Below are 15745 nucleotides of genomic sequence, written 5' to 3' on the forward strand. Positions count from 1 at the left end.
GTTGGTAGAGCATGAGACAGGGTTAAAGCACCATGTTGGGCAAAAGATTCCTGCATTGCAAGCAGCTGGATTACATGAGCCCCATGAGCCCTTCCAAATCTACAATTCAATATTCTATTATGGTTAGAATATCAGGAGATACAACAACATGGATGCCAAGCAGCTCCCTCCCTCCTGTCCCCTAATACTACCCCCTCACCAGTAAGATATACTTCTTGGCTTGACATTAGTTACATATATTTACTCTTACTGTGGTTTAAATATGAACCCCATGGGTTCAGCACACAGCAGTTGTCAGTCAGTGGAGCTGAAAGCATGCAAGTATAATATCTGGACTCCTTCCTTCAATCAACCCAGAGTCTTTGGCCAATGAGCAGCAGTCCTGATCAACATCATAGTGCAGATCCAAGACAACCCCAGCACGCTGAACTACAAAGAATAATCATGCAGGAACCAACAGGCAGCTGAAGTCTATTAAACTCTATTGGCAACCCACAGCATAATTGGAGAGCATGAATTGTGCAGAAAGAGACATACAAAGCAAGCTACTCTAGATGGCCCATCAAGCTAAACCAGTCACAGTGTTACAGGGAAAGAGAGAAAACCCAAAGCCATTAGCATCTACCGTAATTCTGCTAAAAAGATAGAAGAGCTGGCCAGTACCAGAGCTGCTTTTTCAAAATGTTTTAGAAGCATTAGCTAGTGGCAGCCTGCATGTTAGCAGGTATAGACAGATATTCACATGTACTGTAGATCCAGGTGCACATATATAACCTGTTTTGAAATATTAGCACTAGCTGTCAATTGGATTTAATCTGATCTTGTCAGAGAACATCTTCTCCCATACAAATCCACCAGTACATAAGATATTCTAATGAATTCCACTGCACGAGGCTAACATCCACTAGAAGTAGGACCTCCCCTGTTGCAGACCCAATTTTGTGGATCCTCTGCCAAGAAAACACCACACAATATCTTCCCTGCTAACTAACACTTTTGCTTCTACTGGCCTTTGATCACTATATGACTTTGCTCCTGTGCTGCCTTCATCTTGCTAATAGATTGCATGTTATGAGTTTCACTGTTATCCTAGTTTGTGAACTGCTTTTCAAAATACAAATATTATTTAACTGTGTATAAATGTTTAATAAATTTAAGCCAACACAAGGGGGAAGCCTCTTGCTGAGTTCTGCTGAGCACAGGAACCACAAATTTGTCAAGTAAGTAGCAGGTATGTCTTAACAAGTGCTTGCATATCATGCCTGTCAGCTGCCATCTTACTGGAGAAACTGTCAATATATCTAACTAACTCAGAAATGACCGATCTTGTCCTGTTCAACACCTCTGCACAGCACACTTTGTACAGAAGTCAGTGGATCCATCAATCACTGAATAGCGCCCAAATAGTCATGACAACCTGCACCACACACTCAACAAAAGGTCCGTGCAACTGCATCCTTCAGCAAAAAAGGAGAGACATTAGTAGTCAATACTTTCACTTTGGAAGATACTTGGATTCTCAACTCATTCATTAGCTGGAATTGTGAGGATACACGATCATATCACTATATTCCTCAAACAAAAACCCTCAAATCCAAACAACCACACATATCATTAAGATTTGCTGTGAGTTATAAAATCCCTGTGCATAGACCTACTCAGTATTGCACTGTTCTGCCTGCTCAACCTTTGCAGGTTTCCTAATTGACTGCATTTTGAATTCCTTCTTCAAGAGTATGTGAAATTATTGTGGTCAGAATATCAATGTCATTAGTAAGCCAAAGGCAACGGTAACATTAACATTTGACAGGTTTGTTGTTCTGACCACAATGGCAGTAATGTTGAAAGTTATGGCAGTAATGTTGAAAGCAACTATGCACTTGTTCAGTTTGCAACATGTATTACTTTTGCATCAGTTTGCAGTAATACATGATGAACTCCCCCCCCCCCCGTTGTCATTTATATAATCAAAGTTTGAGGATCATCTTGCATACCTCACATCTTAGCCATCAAGCAATTGTGCTCTCCTCTTTACTGTTGGTGGCTGCATGTTTATACATGAGAGCAATCTGTCTACAGTCAAGTATGCTCTCCACCATGCATCAAAGGTGAAAACATTCCCCCCCTCCCATTATTATAAGGTAGGTCTGGGAAAACTCCTGGTCTGAAATATTGCTGCTGCCAGTCAGTATGGACAAGACTGAGCTAGATCAAGGAGCTTCCTTTGTGACTTAACCTGCACATTTCCCAAAGGTACTCTCATTTGGAAACTTACTTAGATGGACACCAAAGTGCTTCTACAAATACAATACAGATGCTGGCATTTAATATATTCTCATTTGCCTTTTTTAAAAAAGATGTCTTTTGAAAGTCTTTAAGAGCAAAATAATAGTGAAAAGGCCACAATGTCCATTTTGCATCTGGAGACAGCAGCACAACACAACTCAGCATATTGGGTTAGACATATTAATAGATCAAACAGTTCAAGAATTGCAAGCCAACACTCAAAAGTTTTTGACTGTGCACAGGCACACAAGGAATCGCCAGGGGGAAAAAAGGGAAAAAAAGCCCACCTTGTTTGTACCCGTTTTCCAGGTCCTGCATTCCACACTCTAATTCTAGCTGCCCTTTGCACCTACACTTTGAATTCGTTCTTCATGTATATGGGCAAACAGCATTATTCCACACATCATCATACTAGAGTCTATCCAAAGTCACAATGGGGCTTTGACATGATTTTCTTACTGTGCCAGCTGCAGGAAAAATGCTGAAAATAGACATGCCCTTGTATATAGTCTTCATAGACCTGAAAAAGGTTTTGACCTCGTCAGCCAAAAAGGACTCTTCACACTGCTCCACAAGATAGGATGCCCACCTAAGCTTCAGAAGAAGATTGTGTCCTTCCACAAGAACATGAGCAGCACCATCCAATATGACTGCTCACTCTCAGATGCCTTCCCTATAATAAGGCCTAAATTTTCATATTTTTCTTCCAACCAATGTTTACAGAAGATGAGCCCCCAAAACACACATTTGTCTGTAAATGCATGGGCTTATACCTGTACTATTAGAAATCTGTCAATTGACTGAGCATCACAGTATGGTTCAGATCATTGGTTTGGTTACACAGCTGCTAAACAGGGCCAGTGCAGGCTTACAGATATGGAGATAATCCAAACTAGCCCAGTAGTTGCCACATTCAAGCTTCTCAGTGAATATTCATTCCTTAATGGAAGGTTCAGCTGTGTCAATATTGGTTAATTGAAGACACAGATCAGTGAACAATAAATTATAGCTCTGATGATGAGAAGCTAATGCAAAAGGGTAGAACAGTTTACAGCCTGGTTCCATTTATTCTCCCTAAGGCGAAAGGGCGCCAGGATGCAATGCCACCCTGCAGAGTCACACACATACCCAAATAAATGTATTATGTCTCTTAACTTTATGAGAGAATCTCTCTTACTCTCTTTGGTGGAACTAAAGTTTAACACACATACAGTACACAAATGCAACATTTCATGCCATCTTTAAGCTGGACTCCTTGCTCCCCTCATCCTACCTTCCAGAAATAGCTGATACAATTTTCTGCCTCCTGCCTCAGTGCTAACATAGAACTATGAACTGACTCAGAGAACAAAAGCAGCAGGACCTTTGCTCTCACACATATGAGGATTTCTCCACAAAGGACATTAACACAGCACAGGGCAGAATCAGAACACCCAGCAGTTATCCTACATGTAAATTAGGTGAGAATCTCCTCCCCATTCATCTCAGATAGCCTTTTCCTCCCTCTTTACATAATCACTACAAAATGAGTTATTTCCATATCATCTGGGCCCTTTTCAGCATTGCTTGTTTCCATTAAAATATTTTCTATAAAACAATATGTATTTAATTCTGAAAAGATCAGAAACTTTGGGTTTCACAAAAGTTGATACATAGACTTTAGGGACATCAAATACCAGGGAGATTTTTCTTTAAACTAAAATGGAAACTTGCAAAGTATGCTCAACACCAGATCTGAGATAGGAGATACATATTTACTTGACACAAGACAGGCTAAGAATCTGCCAGCAAAAGCCTACCCACTTAAGATCACCATGTGCCCAAAATTACTTGCTTCTTTGTTCTAGTTCAAATACAGTGGCACCTTGGGTTACAGACACTTCAGGTTACAGAACCCAGAAATAGCACCTCGGGTTAAGAACTTTGCTTCAGGATGAGAACAAAAATCGTGCGGCAGCGGCATGGTGGCAGCAAGAGGCCCCATTAGCTAAAGGTTAAGAACAGTTTCAGGTTAAGAACAGACCTCCAGAACAAATTAAGTTCTTAACCCGAGGTACCACTGTAAATGTTTTCATACCAGATCTAACCTAAGAAAGAGAATAAAGCATTGAGAAAACAGAGATCTACAAGAAATCCCTCAAGAAAGGTCTAGGCCTCTGCTCCACCTGCAAGGTCACAAAACAAAACTAATAGGCAAAACTAACAATTTGAAACTAAGTCCCCCCTAGCCTTAATTCTGCAACTGTTGGAGTAGAAGAGTACAGAAGGCAATGGTGAGAAAGGCAGGGAGGAAGAATAGGGGGACGAGAAGGAAGCAGCAGAGAGGGTCACGGGGTTGGGTAGAGTCATCGGGTACCATGGAGGACATTAACTCCAATGTGAACCCGATGCCCAAGTGCAGGAGGTGGAGAAGCAGCTGGAGAAGCAGAGCAAGCAGCTCCACATCCACAGTGCCAGTGGAGCTCTAGGCGGCAGCCCTAAAAGGTTTCTTGGCTGACTTTGCTGCCATCCCCTGCCACCACCAGGAGCAACTGTCTGCTGCAGGGCTTGCCCAAACAAGGCCAGGCCCAAGCATCCTCTGTTGAGCGAAAACAGCACAACAGGAAGCAGCCTAGTGCCAGCAGACAATTCAACAGTAGAGGGAGTCAAGGAGAATACAAGCCTCCTGGATGAAGTGGAGCCACTGGAGGCTGAGGAGCTGGAGCAGCTGGCCAGGTGAGGAGATTCACCTGGCTCACAGTACCAAAAGGTATGCCTCTTTTGTGCTGTGTAAGCCAGGTGATCTATGGGACACTGCTACCCCACAGATTAGCTGATTTGTGCAGAAGGCCTGCTGCTCTGCAGACCAACTGATTGCTCATGCCAGCCAGCCAGATGGAGATGTTAGGCACCAAACCTGGCACCGGGACATCTTCATTGCCTCGCAAAAGGCCAGCAGCCTGTCTTAAAATGCAACTAGCACCTAGCTAATTTTGAACGCTGCTTATACTTTCAACATTCTCATTCTAGTTCTCCGGTGCTGTTGCTAAAACCGCAAATATCCTACTCACCAACTCCAAGCCACAATGTCAGGCAGGTGACAGCTACCATTTTTTAAACAGATATCCCGTAGCATTTGCACATACAAAAATAGTGGCAATGTTGGCAGCTTAAGAGTTTTCTTATTAAGCCATGTAAATTCTTCTAAGGAAATCTATAAAAATTTCTAAAGAAATTAATAAAGACACTCTGGGGACTCCTGTCATAACAAATCCCACTTTGCCAGTTACGATTGGGAAGAACATAGAGATCACTTCCAACCACAACCACCTATCCCCAGAAAGTGAATCAGCTTCACCACCAACACGCTGAAGGCCATGAAGACCAAGGACACAGAATGTTGAGAAACAACCTTTCTTATCCCACTTGTTCTCAGCCTGCATATGAATAATTTCTAACAGGCACAACTGTTCTAAGAAATCATGTGCACCTAGTAAAAGTTTGGTTAAGGAAGAACACTATTTCTCTGTACAATTCCTGCACAAAGGTGGAATCCAAATCCGTTACTTTTACTGCGTTTCCCTGAAGTATCTGTTCAGCTCAGATTCCGTGGAACCTGCAACATACTGAGGGGAAAAACATGTACAATGAGTTTTCTAGAAGATTCATTCAGGGCATGAAAGCAAACACAGTTTTAACACAGTTCAAACTAGATAAGTGAAAAGGAATAGAACTGCCAGAGCATTCAAGGAACAGCAGTTAAAACACAAGCATGACTCATCACCACAGCAATCTATTACTCTGTGGTTAGAGAGATGCAGGGGTGGGGATTATCTACCTTAACTAATCAAACTGCAAAAAAAATTCCTTCCAGTAGCACCTTAAAGACCAACTAAGTCAGTTCTTGGTATGAGCTTTCGTGTGCATGCACACTTCTTCAGATACACATATCTGAAGAAGTGTGCATGCACACGAAAGCTCATACCAAGAACTGACTTAGTTGGTCTTTAAGGTGCTACTGGAAGGAATTTTTTTTGTTTTGACTATGGCAGACCAACACGGCTACCTATCTGTAACTAATCAAACTGCAGTGCAGGGGCCTAGGGAAGAAGACCACTCTAATCAGCTTCCCTTCCTCCAAAGGCTTAAGACACATCCTCAGAGTACATCAATCCTATTTGCTTCAGTTCATGCTTCTTACTCAAGCTATACAAGTGTGAACATGAGAATCTTGTCCAGACTCTGCTGGAAATAGGTAAACTACCTGCTTACTACATTTTTATTGGCAACTACCCATTAATGAGCCTTAACTAATGAGTTAAACAGCTATACTAACTGCTTAATGACTGAAACTCTTCTAGTGACACTGCTGCAAATCTCCAGGCACCATCTGCTCACTTAAATTTTCATACTGACAGGAAGTTATCATGCCTGTCTTATTGCAAAAGGCACAGGCAAAAGAATATAGGCATTCAAAACATTTTACAATGACACAACAGTTAAACACGATATCAATTCAAGAACACCAGGCACATGTGCAAACACTTGCTGGAATCCCCTATTAAACATATACATACATAAAGTTTTCCATGTAGCTTTTTTTAGACATACCATCTTGGCACAACAGCCAGGCTGGGATCAGCAGCCATTTGGCTCTACCTCCCACACCCCTGAACTGTCTCCTACATACCACCTCTCTGCATGAAACTTCATTATGTACCATAATGAAAGCTCTGGCACTTGAATTTGCTTATTTTCTTCTTTCTTCCTCATTATTTTTCTTTTTTGTATCATATTGGATCATAAGCCATTTTTTAAAACTGTCAACTACTTTGAGCGGTTGGTTTAGCCATCCAGCCCCAAACACTCACCAAGCTACAAAAGCAACAGTGGCAGGAAAATAAACCAAGCTCTGGAAAAGCAAGTCATGACTTGTTTGCTCATCTATGAGACAACTCTTAAACAAACTGTAGCTTAGTGTTATGTAGGAAGGCAGTAACAACAGTCTTTGGTTTTTTTTTGTAATTAGCATAAGTATCCAACTCATTGATGCTTTTCTTTGTTATTCTTACAATGTTAATGCTTTAAAAGTCTTGATCAACACATAATTGGTTAGTTCACTAAAGCAGTCACATTCCAATTTGTAATAACAACATATGTAGGTTTACTTTTAAACCCAGAAAAGTTATTGCAATATGCAAGAGGCATAATAGCACATTTTAGCACAGAGAAGAGTGGCAGGGGACAGAAGACAAAACTCTGCTAATTTATCATTAATACAATGCTCTGCTCCTAATCTACCCAAGGACAGCAATCCTGTTGAGCACTGATGTTTTGTTACTCCATCCCCTTCTGGGATAAAGGTGGTATTTACAAGTCATCCACTCTACCCATAACTTCATGGACACAAATGAAGTCAAGGGTTTCAGGCTCAGCAGGTTCATTAAACTAAGATCAAATAGTGACCTACAAATTGTTGTCATCAACAACTTTGTTACTGCAAATTACTTTAAGCTAAACTAACTGAGAATCACTGCAAAATATTCACCTTTTTTCTTGAAGTTACGTGACACTTGCAAATTTTACTAACATTCTATTTTCACATTCACTTTTCATCAGTTCATTGTCCATCTGGTAACAAGACTTACACATATATGTCTATTCAGAAGTAAGTCTCGTTGAGGACTTACTGGGGCAGCAGTCCCCACACTTACCTGAATGAAGTGGGACCTAAAAGAAGGACCTGCCTTCTTTTAAGGGCAAGTGTATTATAATGGTTAGAGTGTTGAACTGTGACGTGGGAGACCAGAGTTCAAATCCCTACTCGGCCATGAATTTCATTGGGTGACCTTGGGCCAGTCGCTGTATCTCAGTCTAACCTACCTCACAAACTGATTGTGTGGATAAGTTGGGGAGGGAAAACTATGTGCACCACGAACTTCTTGGGGGGAAAGGTGGGCTATAAAGCATAATCAATAAAAAATTAAAAAATGATTTGAGCTTGTTTTATCTTTCTCTTTGGACAATTGTTTCTCAGTATAAATAAATATGTACAACTAATTTAAGACAAAACATGCCAGACTCACTGTTCAAGATGCTTTGCAGTCCAGAGGTACATGCCAATAGCATGGGTAATGTTTCTAATGGACTAATAAATTTTCTGGGTGCCTTTCTGAAAGGTTCTGTTACTTATTGACAGAAGTGGGCAAAAAAAGCACTCTGTTCCACAAGAAGGTACAAGACAGCATCCAAGCAAAAGGCACACTGACCCAGCTCACACTTAACACTTTTTGGTCCGTGTTCTTGGAACAAGCAATGAGCAAGAGCATTCCTTCCCCCATCTCCTCCTCTCTCATTCCCAGCTGCAAAACAGAGTTTTTCTGGTTTGTTAAAACCAGTCTTCCTGTTGCAATGTAATGGAGAAACTGTGATTTAACAAAACAGTCTCCACTGGAGGTTGTGATAAGGACGCACTTATTTAAGTCTGTTGCTCTTTTCCACTCCAGCAAGCTATACTTTATTGGACCAGGAACATTACACCCGAACCCAGAGAACACTCTTTGATTACGTGGCTTATACATTTTCTAAATAAACTAGGTCAGTATGTGGCAATCCAAATACTTCAAATTCCAGACAAAGCATGATTCTGCACACCACAGAATGGCAGCTCTATGAAGATAACAGATGTTGTCAAAACCAGTATACACCCATCACAAATATTACACATATTAGGTTATCTGCTGAATTTAAAGCAACTTGACAGCTCTTAACACACACAAATCAGATAGCAGCACGAGAAACGCTTAGGCTAAAAAACTGAACCCTCTGGGTGACATTCCAATTCAACAGAATTTGATGATGCGAACAGCGTTCAAAACTCCCATTGTTCTAGATATGTTTTGCAAAATGGAATTTCATTAGCGTGAGCAATTTTTGAGCTCTGGGTGCAGTACTGCTCCTAAGATTTCAGATTAAAACTGCAGAGTAGAAGGAAAGGAGGACCTTTTTCTGCCTCCCCACTTCCAGCCACTCTCTAAAGACTGGAGAAGAGACCCTCTTAAGAATATTAGGGGGACAGGCAGGGGAAGCATGACTTTGTTTTTTGCAGTCTTCAGATGAGGACTCGACCATGTGAAAAATGAATATAAGATTTTAGCTGCAGTTCATTCATTTTCAGCTTTGTACTGTTATTAAAAAAGTGTGCCTAGACATTCCGTTGTTGCGCCAAAAACCTAGGTTTAAGGTGCCATTTAGCTCCTAGCTTTCATATCTCAGTTTCTAACAGTGGATGCAAATGCATCTATACCTCCAGGCTCTAAATGGAATAGGCAAAAGGGAAGGACAGCCCTCCAAGGAATCCAAGCAGAAGTGTCACCTCTTGTCAAACAATCAGTATCTTTATTCGCTCTAAAAGCTCTTGTAAACCATAGAAGAGGCAGTATCATCCAACAGAAATCAGAGCTATATCTCAATGTCCTGAATGAACTAATAGGCTTCTGCCATACCACTACATCTCCAACTCAAGTCTGCTTACATTAATTTCTCACTCACCTATTGGATTTTTAACTGATGATACAAGACAAGAAAGTGAGAAAGGAATGTAACATTTTAAATGTTTTTATGTCATAGAAAAAGGGTTCCTAGTCCCCACCCCTTAAATTAAGGGGTATGAAATTAAAATGATTACAGCACAACCCAGTTGAAAGTCCCAGTTAGTTCAATGGGCCTTAGACACAGTCATGTATATACAGCATAGGATTGCTGTACAAATGATAAAATAATTTTGTACAATGTAGCACAGAGTGGGAACAATATAAACTGCAAAAATATGTTACTAAATTGAAGCTGCAATGTTTTACAAACTATGCACACCAATCTGGAGTAAGCATTACTGATTCAGTAGAATATACAGGTAAATCAGAAAATTGTAAATTTAAAAGAAAGGCAATTACTCAGATGTAGGAATCTGAAATCCCCAGTGTGATCATGTGGATGTAGTAACTCCATGTGTCTAACAATATTCAAAACTTTTCAAGTACATTTTAGTAACCCATGCAACCATTCTTTAAGGAAGGTGAGTATATCTCTATATTGCAGGTGGCTGCTGGTGTGTGCGTGGACATCCCTATAATATAATCAACAAATCACAGTATTAATTTAGCAACAAAATTGTCTATTTAGCTAATTATGTACCCATTATCAGTACATAACATATTGTGACATACACGAGCAAGCACTTTGACTCTGCACACCCCTCCAATGAAGGCTGCAGCACCCTCTAGGAGTTTTGACTGCGGAGAACTAGTGTTATGTCTGTGGCTTACGAAACTTTACTTCTTTGATACTGCTACATCTTAAAGCACATTCATACAGAGAACTAAAGGGCACACCTGTACAATAAATACTCGACAAGTGTCAGCTACAATTAGTTAGGCATAATGACTAAGAGACTGAGCTATCAGTAATCAAATATCCCTAGTTCAATTCTCTCCTCTGGAATAACCTCACTAGGTGGCCTTAAACAAGCCAGTCTCTCAGCCTTAGTCACCTACTTCACCCCCACCACCACAATCTATCTGCTTTACAGAGGATAATAATACTGTAATATTACAAGGTTGTTGTAAGGATTACAAGTTAATAAATGTGAAGTGCTTTAAATACCTGAAAGCTCTACAAACATTGTAAGAAATAGGCCACAATCCAGAGAGGCATACACACCACGTTCTGCATTATGCTTGTTCATGCTGAAGATATATTGACAATGAATGTCAACTCACAAAGTTCAGTTTGTGAACTGCACTCCAAGCAATGACACCAAGAGATAGGAAACCATCCAGACATTATTCATACTTGTTCAGGCACAGCACCTGCACACAGAGGGACAAATATGGGACCCTGTTTCCACTCCTCAGCATCAAAAAAGTATGCTGGGCCATTAGATCAGTGGTTGTGCATGCTTCCTGTGTCTCAATCCAGCCCTGCAATGCAGTCTAATTGCTTAAGTTCAAGCCAGGAACGATGTTGGAGGGATACACAAATGTGACACAGAACTCCTGACCCCTGCAATACTGCATATCACAATGAAGGAAAGAGGGAATGAGTGGGAATGGTGATTCGTTCACATGGCCTTCACTTAGTTTGGCTCAGCCAGAAAGTGAAACACTTTCTGAATCCAGGAACTTACCCATCTATAAATGCAATGCTAAACAATGAATTCAAAAATTCAAATCCAATATTAATGTCACAGCATCAGATGACTGTTAGGGCTCTTTATCTTTTAATTTAAATAACTAAACAATCTCACTTTAAAGAACAAACTATGTTTCAGTCATTTATTTAGAAAAGTTTATAAACAGTTTAATCACAAAATAAGTGTTTTACATACTTTCATTAAAATATTGGTGGAGGGTTCACTTTTAAAATATATCCCCCCAAAATCTCACAACCAGCAACCTTTTCTCACCAGGGTTGGAAGGTTCAACTGATGTGCTCTTTCTTGGACTTCTCCCAGAATCAATTGCATTGCCAGAAGTGCCCAATGTAGCTCTAATGCGATGGGACAGTGTATCTGAGTACAGTGGTACCTCTGGTTAAGAACTTAATTTGTTTTGGAGGTCCGTTCTTAAGTTGAGGTACCACTTATCTAATGGGGCCTCTCGCTGTTTATGCGCCGCCGCCACCACGTGATTTCTGTTCTCATCCTGAGGTAAAGTTCTTAACCAGAGGTACTACTTCCGGGTTAGCGGAGTCTGTAACCCGAAGTGTTTGTAACCTGAGGTACCACTGTACAGTCTTTACAAGTTTGTGGGAAACACTCCTGTACTGACTTAGGTTGCACTGGGATCTAGGGTTCTCAGGATGTCCAACTTAGAGCTTCCTAAAAATTTCCCCCTCTTCTTATGAAAACACACAGAAATAGCCAGACAGAGACCTAAAATAAACTTGGTTAATTTCTATTCAGAGAAGGTATCTCAAAGAATGACAATGAGCAGTTGTTAAGTTATTTCTGAGACTTATACATCCTATATTGAACCATAGAAAAACAGATAAGAATTTCAAGTTAAACAGCCTACAGGACAGGCCATAAGGCAATGGTAAAGCACCTGTTTTGTGTGCTACAGTTTGCAAGGTCAGTCCTCAGCAACTCCAGGTAGGTCTGGAAATGTCCTCTATATGAAAACCTGCAAGACCCCACTGCCAGTCAATGTAGACACTACTGAGCTAGACAGAGCAATGATCTGACTCAGTATAAGGAAGCTTCCTCAGTTCCAATTTTTCTGTTTACAAGCAATAACTTGTGTAACAATCTAGTAACTCCAGCTAAACTTACAACAATTTCTATCAGCAGTAACTCTGAATTCATGCATTCCTGCCAAGCTAGCTAGTCTGAAGCTGGAAACAGATTGTCAACCTAAAGTTGCTTCAAGAATAGGCATATTACATGCTGATATTGAAAACAGACCCACAAATGACCCAACACAAAATGCCATACTCCCTATGGCAAGAGATCAATTACTTTTCCCATACGCGTCTCAAATTGCAAACTATTATTTGCTCTACAGCTGCTAAAGTGAACCTGTAGTTGACTTATGATTAAAAGCCACAAGTGTTACTAGCCTGACCGCACACACACCTACCTATATTAGTCATTTGTGGCACAGTGCGTGAAAGAAAAAGAAAGCTCTTGTATTTACAAAAGCCTCCCTCCACGGACAGAGGAAATTCTTGTCGCAAGCAGCAAAGTAAGGAGGCAGCCAGGTAAGGAGTTTTGCCAATCCTGAATTATAGGATCAAGCTGTCTACCTCTGTTGGAATAGAAATAGCAGGATTGATTCACTTTAAGACAACTCAACCAGCCACGAGGGTGTGACCGAAAGACAATCCCTACTCAAAAAGTACCCAGCATAAGCTTTATCTTCAAGAACATCACAATGGGGGGGTGGACTATCATGATAAGTATATTCATCTGGGCCAATTCCCTGAAACAGCAACGTTTTTCTCTCTCTGCTCCTTTCCCCGTTTTCTTTTAAACTATGAATGCCAGAAATTGGCAACACCGCTGTCGGCAGGCCTGCCTGAGCCAGAAAACGGGCTCTGCCCACAGAAGTGTCTTCGCTTTCCCGTGCAGCCCTTCGGCCTTTTCCCTTGAAAACAAGGATTTGCTCCTGCGCCAGAAGGGAAAGGGAGCTACTGGCGAAGGGGCTGCACTTGCTCCCTAACTCTTGGCAACCGAGGCCAGGAGGAGCTATGCATGCGCGCATGGTCCTGGCCGCAGACCTCCATCCTGGACGCCACTTCTTGGTTACACCGGAGAGTGACGGAGGACAGAGGTAAACCTGGGTCAGATGCAGGTTTCCTAAAATTGCCAGGAGAGGCTATGTGCATTGCTCCGCACCTGGGCTGGCCTCTCCCTGCAGCCGCCCGCCGCAAAAAAGTTGCTCTATGGGGGTCCACTGCCCCGAAGCCCTCCCCCGACCTCCCTGGCCTCAGTTTCCCCACCAGCTAGGAGGGGCTCCCCGCCCCGCTCACCTCCCGCACGTCCTGCAGGCACTCGAGGACGGCCAGGTTGTTGGCCCAGCTGTGCTTGGGGCAGACGCGGGTCACGTCTTCGCGGCACACCGGCTCGTCCGCCAGCTTCCAGCCGCCTCCCGCCGAGGAGCCCCCGCGGGGCAGACGGCCACCCCCAGCTCCGCCTCCGCCGCCACCCGGGAGTGCTCCCAGCCCCAACTGAGGCAGCGGCTGGCCCCCCAATCCCCCTACGGCCGCCGGCTGCTGCCCCGGAAACCCCTGGGCGGCCCCGACCGCCGCTGCCCCGCCTTCCTGCTGTGCCCGGGCTGACCCGAGAGCCACGAGCAGCCAGAGGAAAGGGGCGGCGAGGAGAGGGCCCGGCCCGCGTCTCCGGGCCGGGACACGTCCGCACGGCGCCATCTTGGATGCGACTCCTCTCCTCAGCTCCGCTCGGCCCGGCCCGGCCTCGCTGCCTTAGGCCCCGCCCGCCGCAGACTGCGCGCGCAACGCCAACGGCACTGGCAGTCACGCCCACCGCCTCTCGGAGTGCGTAAGGACGGCGGCGACGTCGCCGCGGCGAGCAGAGCGAGGCCGGTGACGTCACCACCTAGCCAGAGGAAAGGGTTGGTTGTCGGAGAGCGGCGCGACACCTACTGGCAGGTCTTTCAGGGAAAAGAACTGGAATGGCGCTTTCCTCTGTCGCCTATCTCTCTCGTCATACACCCCGACCCTCTAACTTTCCCCTAAAGTTATTCTAATTTTTAGGAAATTCTTTCTTGCCCATAACAGCAAGACCACTTATTTTTATCAAGTTAAGATTACTGTATATACAGTGTGTGTGTGTGTGTGTGTGTGTACACAGTAATCTTATTTTCTGTGCAAGCTGAACTGTGTGCCCAGCAAATTGCCTAAGGCTCAATGGAACTTCCTTATCTGTACTTTAAGTGCCGTGGGAGTAGTTTTTGCACACATTCTTTGCTCACAAGTCATACAAATGCCATAACCTGTGGCTAATGCAGCAAACACCTTCCCAGCCAGGATGAATATGATTCTGCAAAGGTTGGCCATTCTATACTACTACTAAAAATCATATTCTATTAGTTTTTGTGTTGGTTTTAACGGCTTTTAGTTGTTTTTACTCTATTTTGTATGCTACCTTGCTATATAGAGCTAGTGTATTTAGTCTCAGAGACCAGGGTTGAAATCCCCAGTCACCAAGGAAGCTCAGATGGCAATCTCGAACACTCACTCTCAGCCTAACCTACTTCAGGGAGATGTTGTGAGGATAAAATTTAGAGGGGAAGAACTATGTAGACCACCATGAGCTTGTAGAAAAATGTGGGATATAAACACACATAATAATAATAAATAACAGGAACACAATAGTAGTCATAGTAATAGTAAATGTTATCCCGTCTACCTGACTTCTCTACATAGGTAACGATACTGAAGCCACCCACACATTACAGAGAAAGGAAAGAACATGGCGTTACTGCAGGTCCTACCCTTGTTGTTGGTAAATTATTGGTAAATTATATTATTTGAGATTAAACTATCTTTATTTGTAAGTAAGCCTCTTTGAGGCTTAGGCCAGCAGTTATGCTTTAGAAACTCAGCAACACAAATACTGAGCTGAATTCCTGTATCAACACTTTAATGGTCCAGAGTACGACTACTACATAGTACAGTGGTACCTTGGGTTACAACATAATTCGTTCCAGAGGTCCATTCTTAACCCAAAACCATTCTTAACCTAAGGCACGCTTTCGCTAATGGGGCCTCCCGCTGCCACTGCACAATTTCCATTCTCATCCTGGGGCAAAGTTCTCAACCTGAGGTACTACTTCCGGGTTAGTGGAGTTTGTAACCCAAAGCGTTTATAACCCGAGGTACCACTGTAATTAAAAGATATGTTCAGTGTACCTCGAATTCCAAATGGCGAGTGGTTTCAGACACTCAATTGGCTTTACCA

The 15745-nt window shown here is 42.6% G+C and overlaps 1 protein-coding gene across 2 annotated transcripts in view; it reads right to left on the reverse strand.

The window, feature by feature from the left end:
- GLG1 (golgi glycoprotein 1) overlaps positions 1 to 14245 on the reverse strand; it is a 64219-nt gene extending 49974 nt beyond the window's left edge. For both annotated transcript variants that reach the window (XM_083751396.1, XM_083751397.1), the window contains exon 1: positions 13795 to 14245. In XM_083751396.1, the coding sequence (XP_083607522.1) occupies positions 13795 to 14193 (399 nt within the window). In that variant the 5' untranslated portion in view covers positions 14194 to 14245. The remainder of the gene's footprint in view (positions 1 to 13794) is intronic.
- Between the last annotated feature and the right edge of the window lie 1500 nt (positions 14246 to 15745).

This window comes from Podarcis gaigeae (assembly GCF_964106915.1).
Source record: "Podarcis gaigeae genome assembly, chromosome: 8".
NCBI classification, from domain to species: domain Eukaryota; kingdom Metazoa; phylum Chordata; class Lepidosauria; order Squamata; family Lacertidae; genus Podarcis; species Podarcis gaigeae.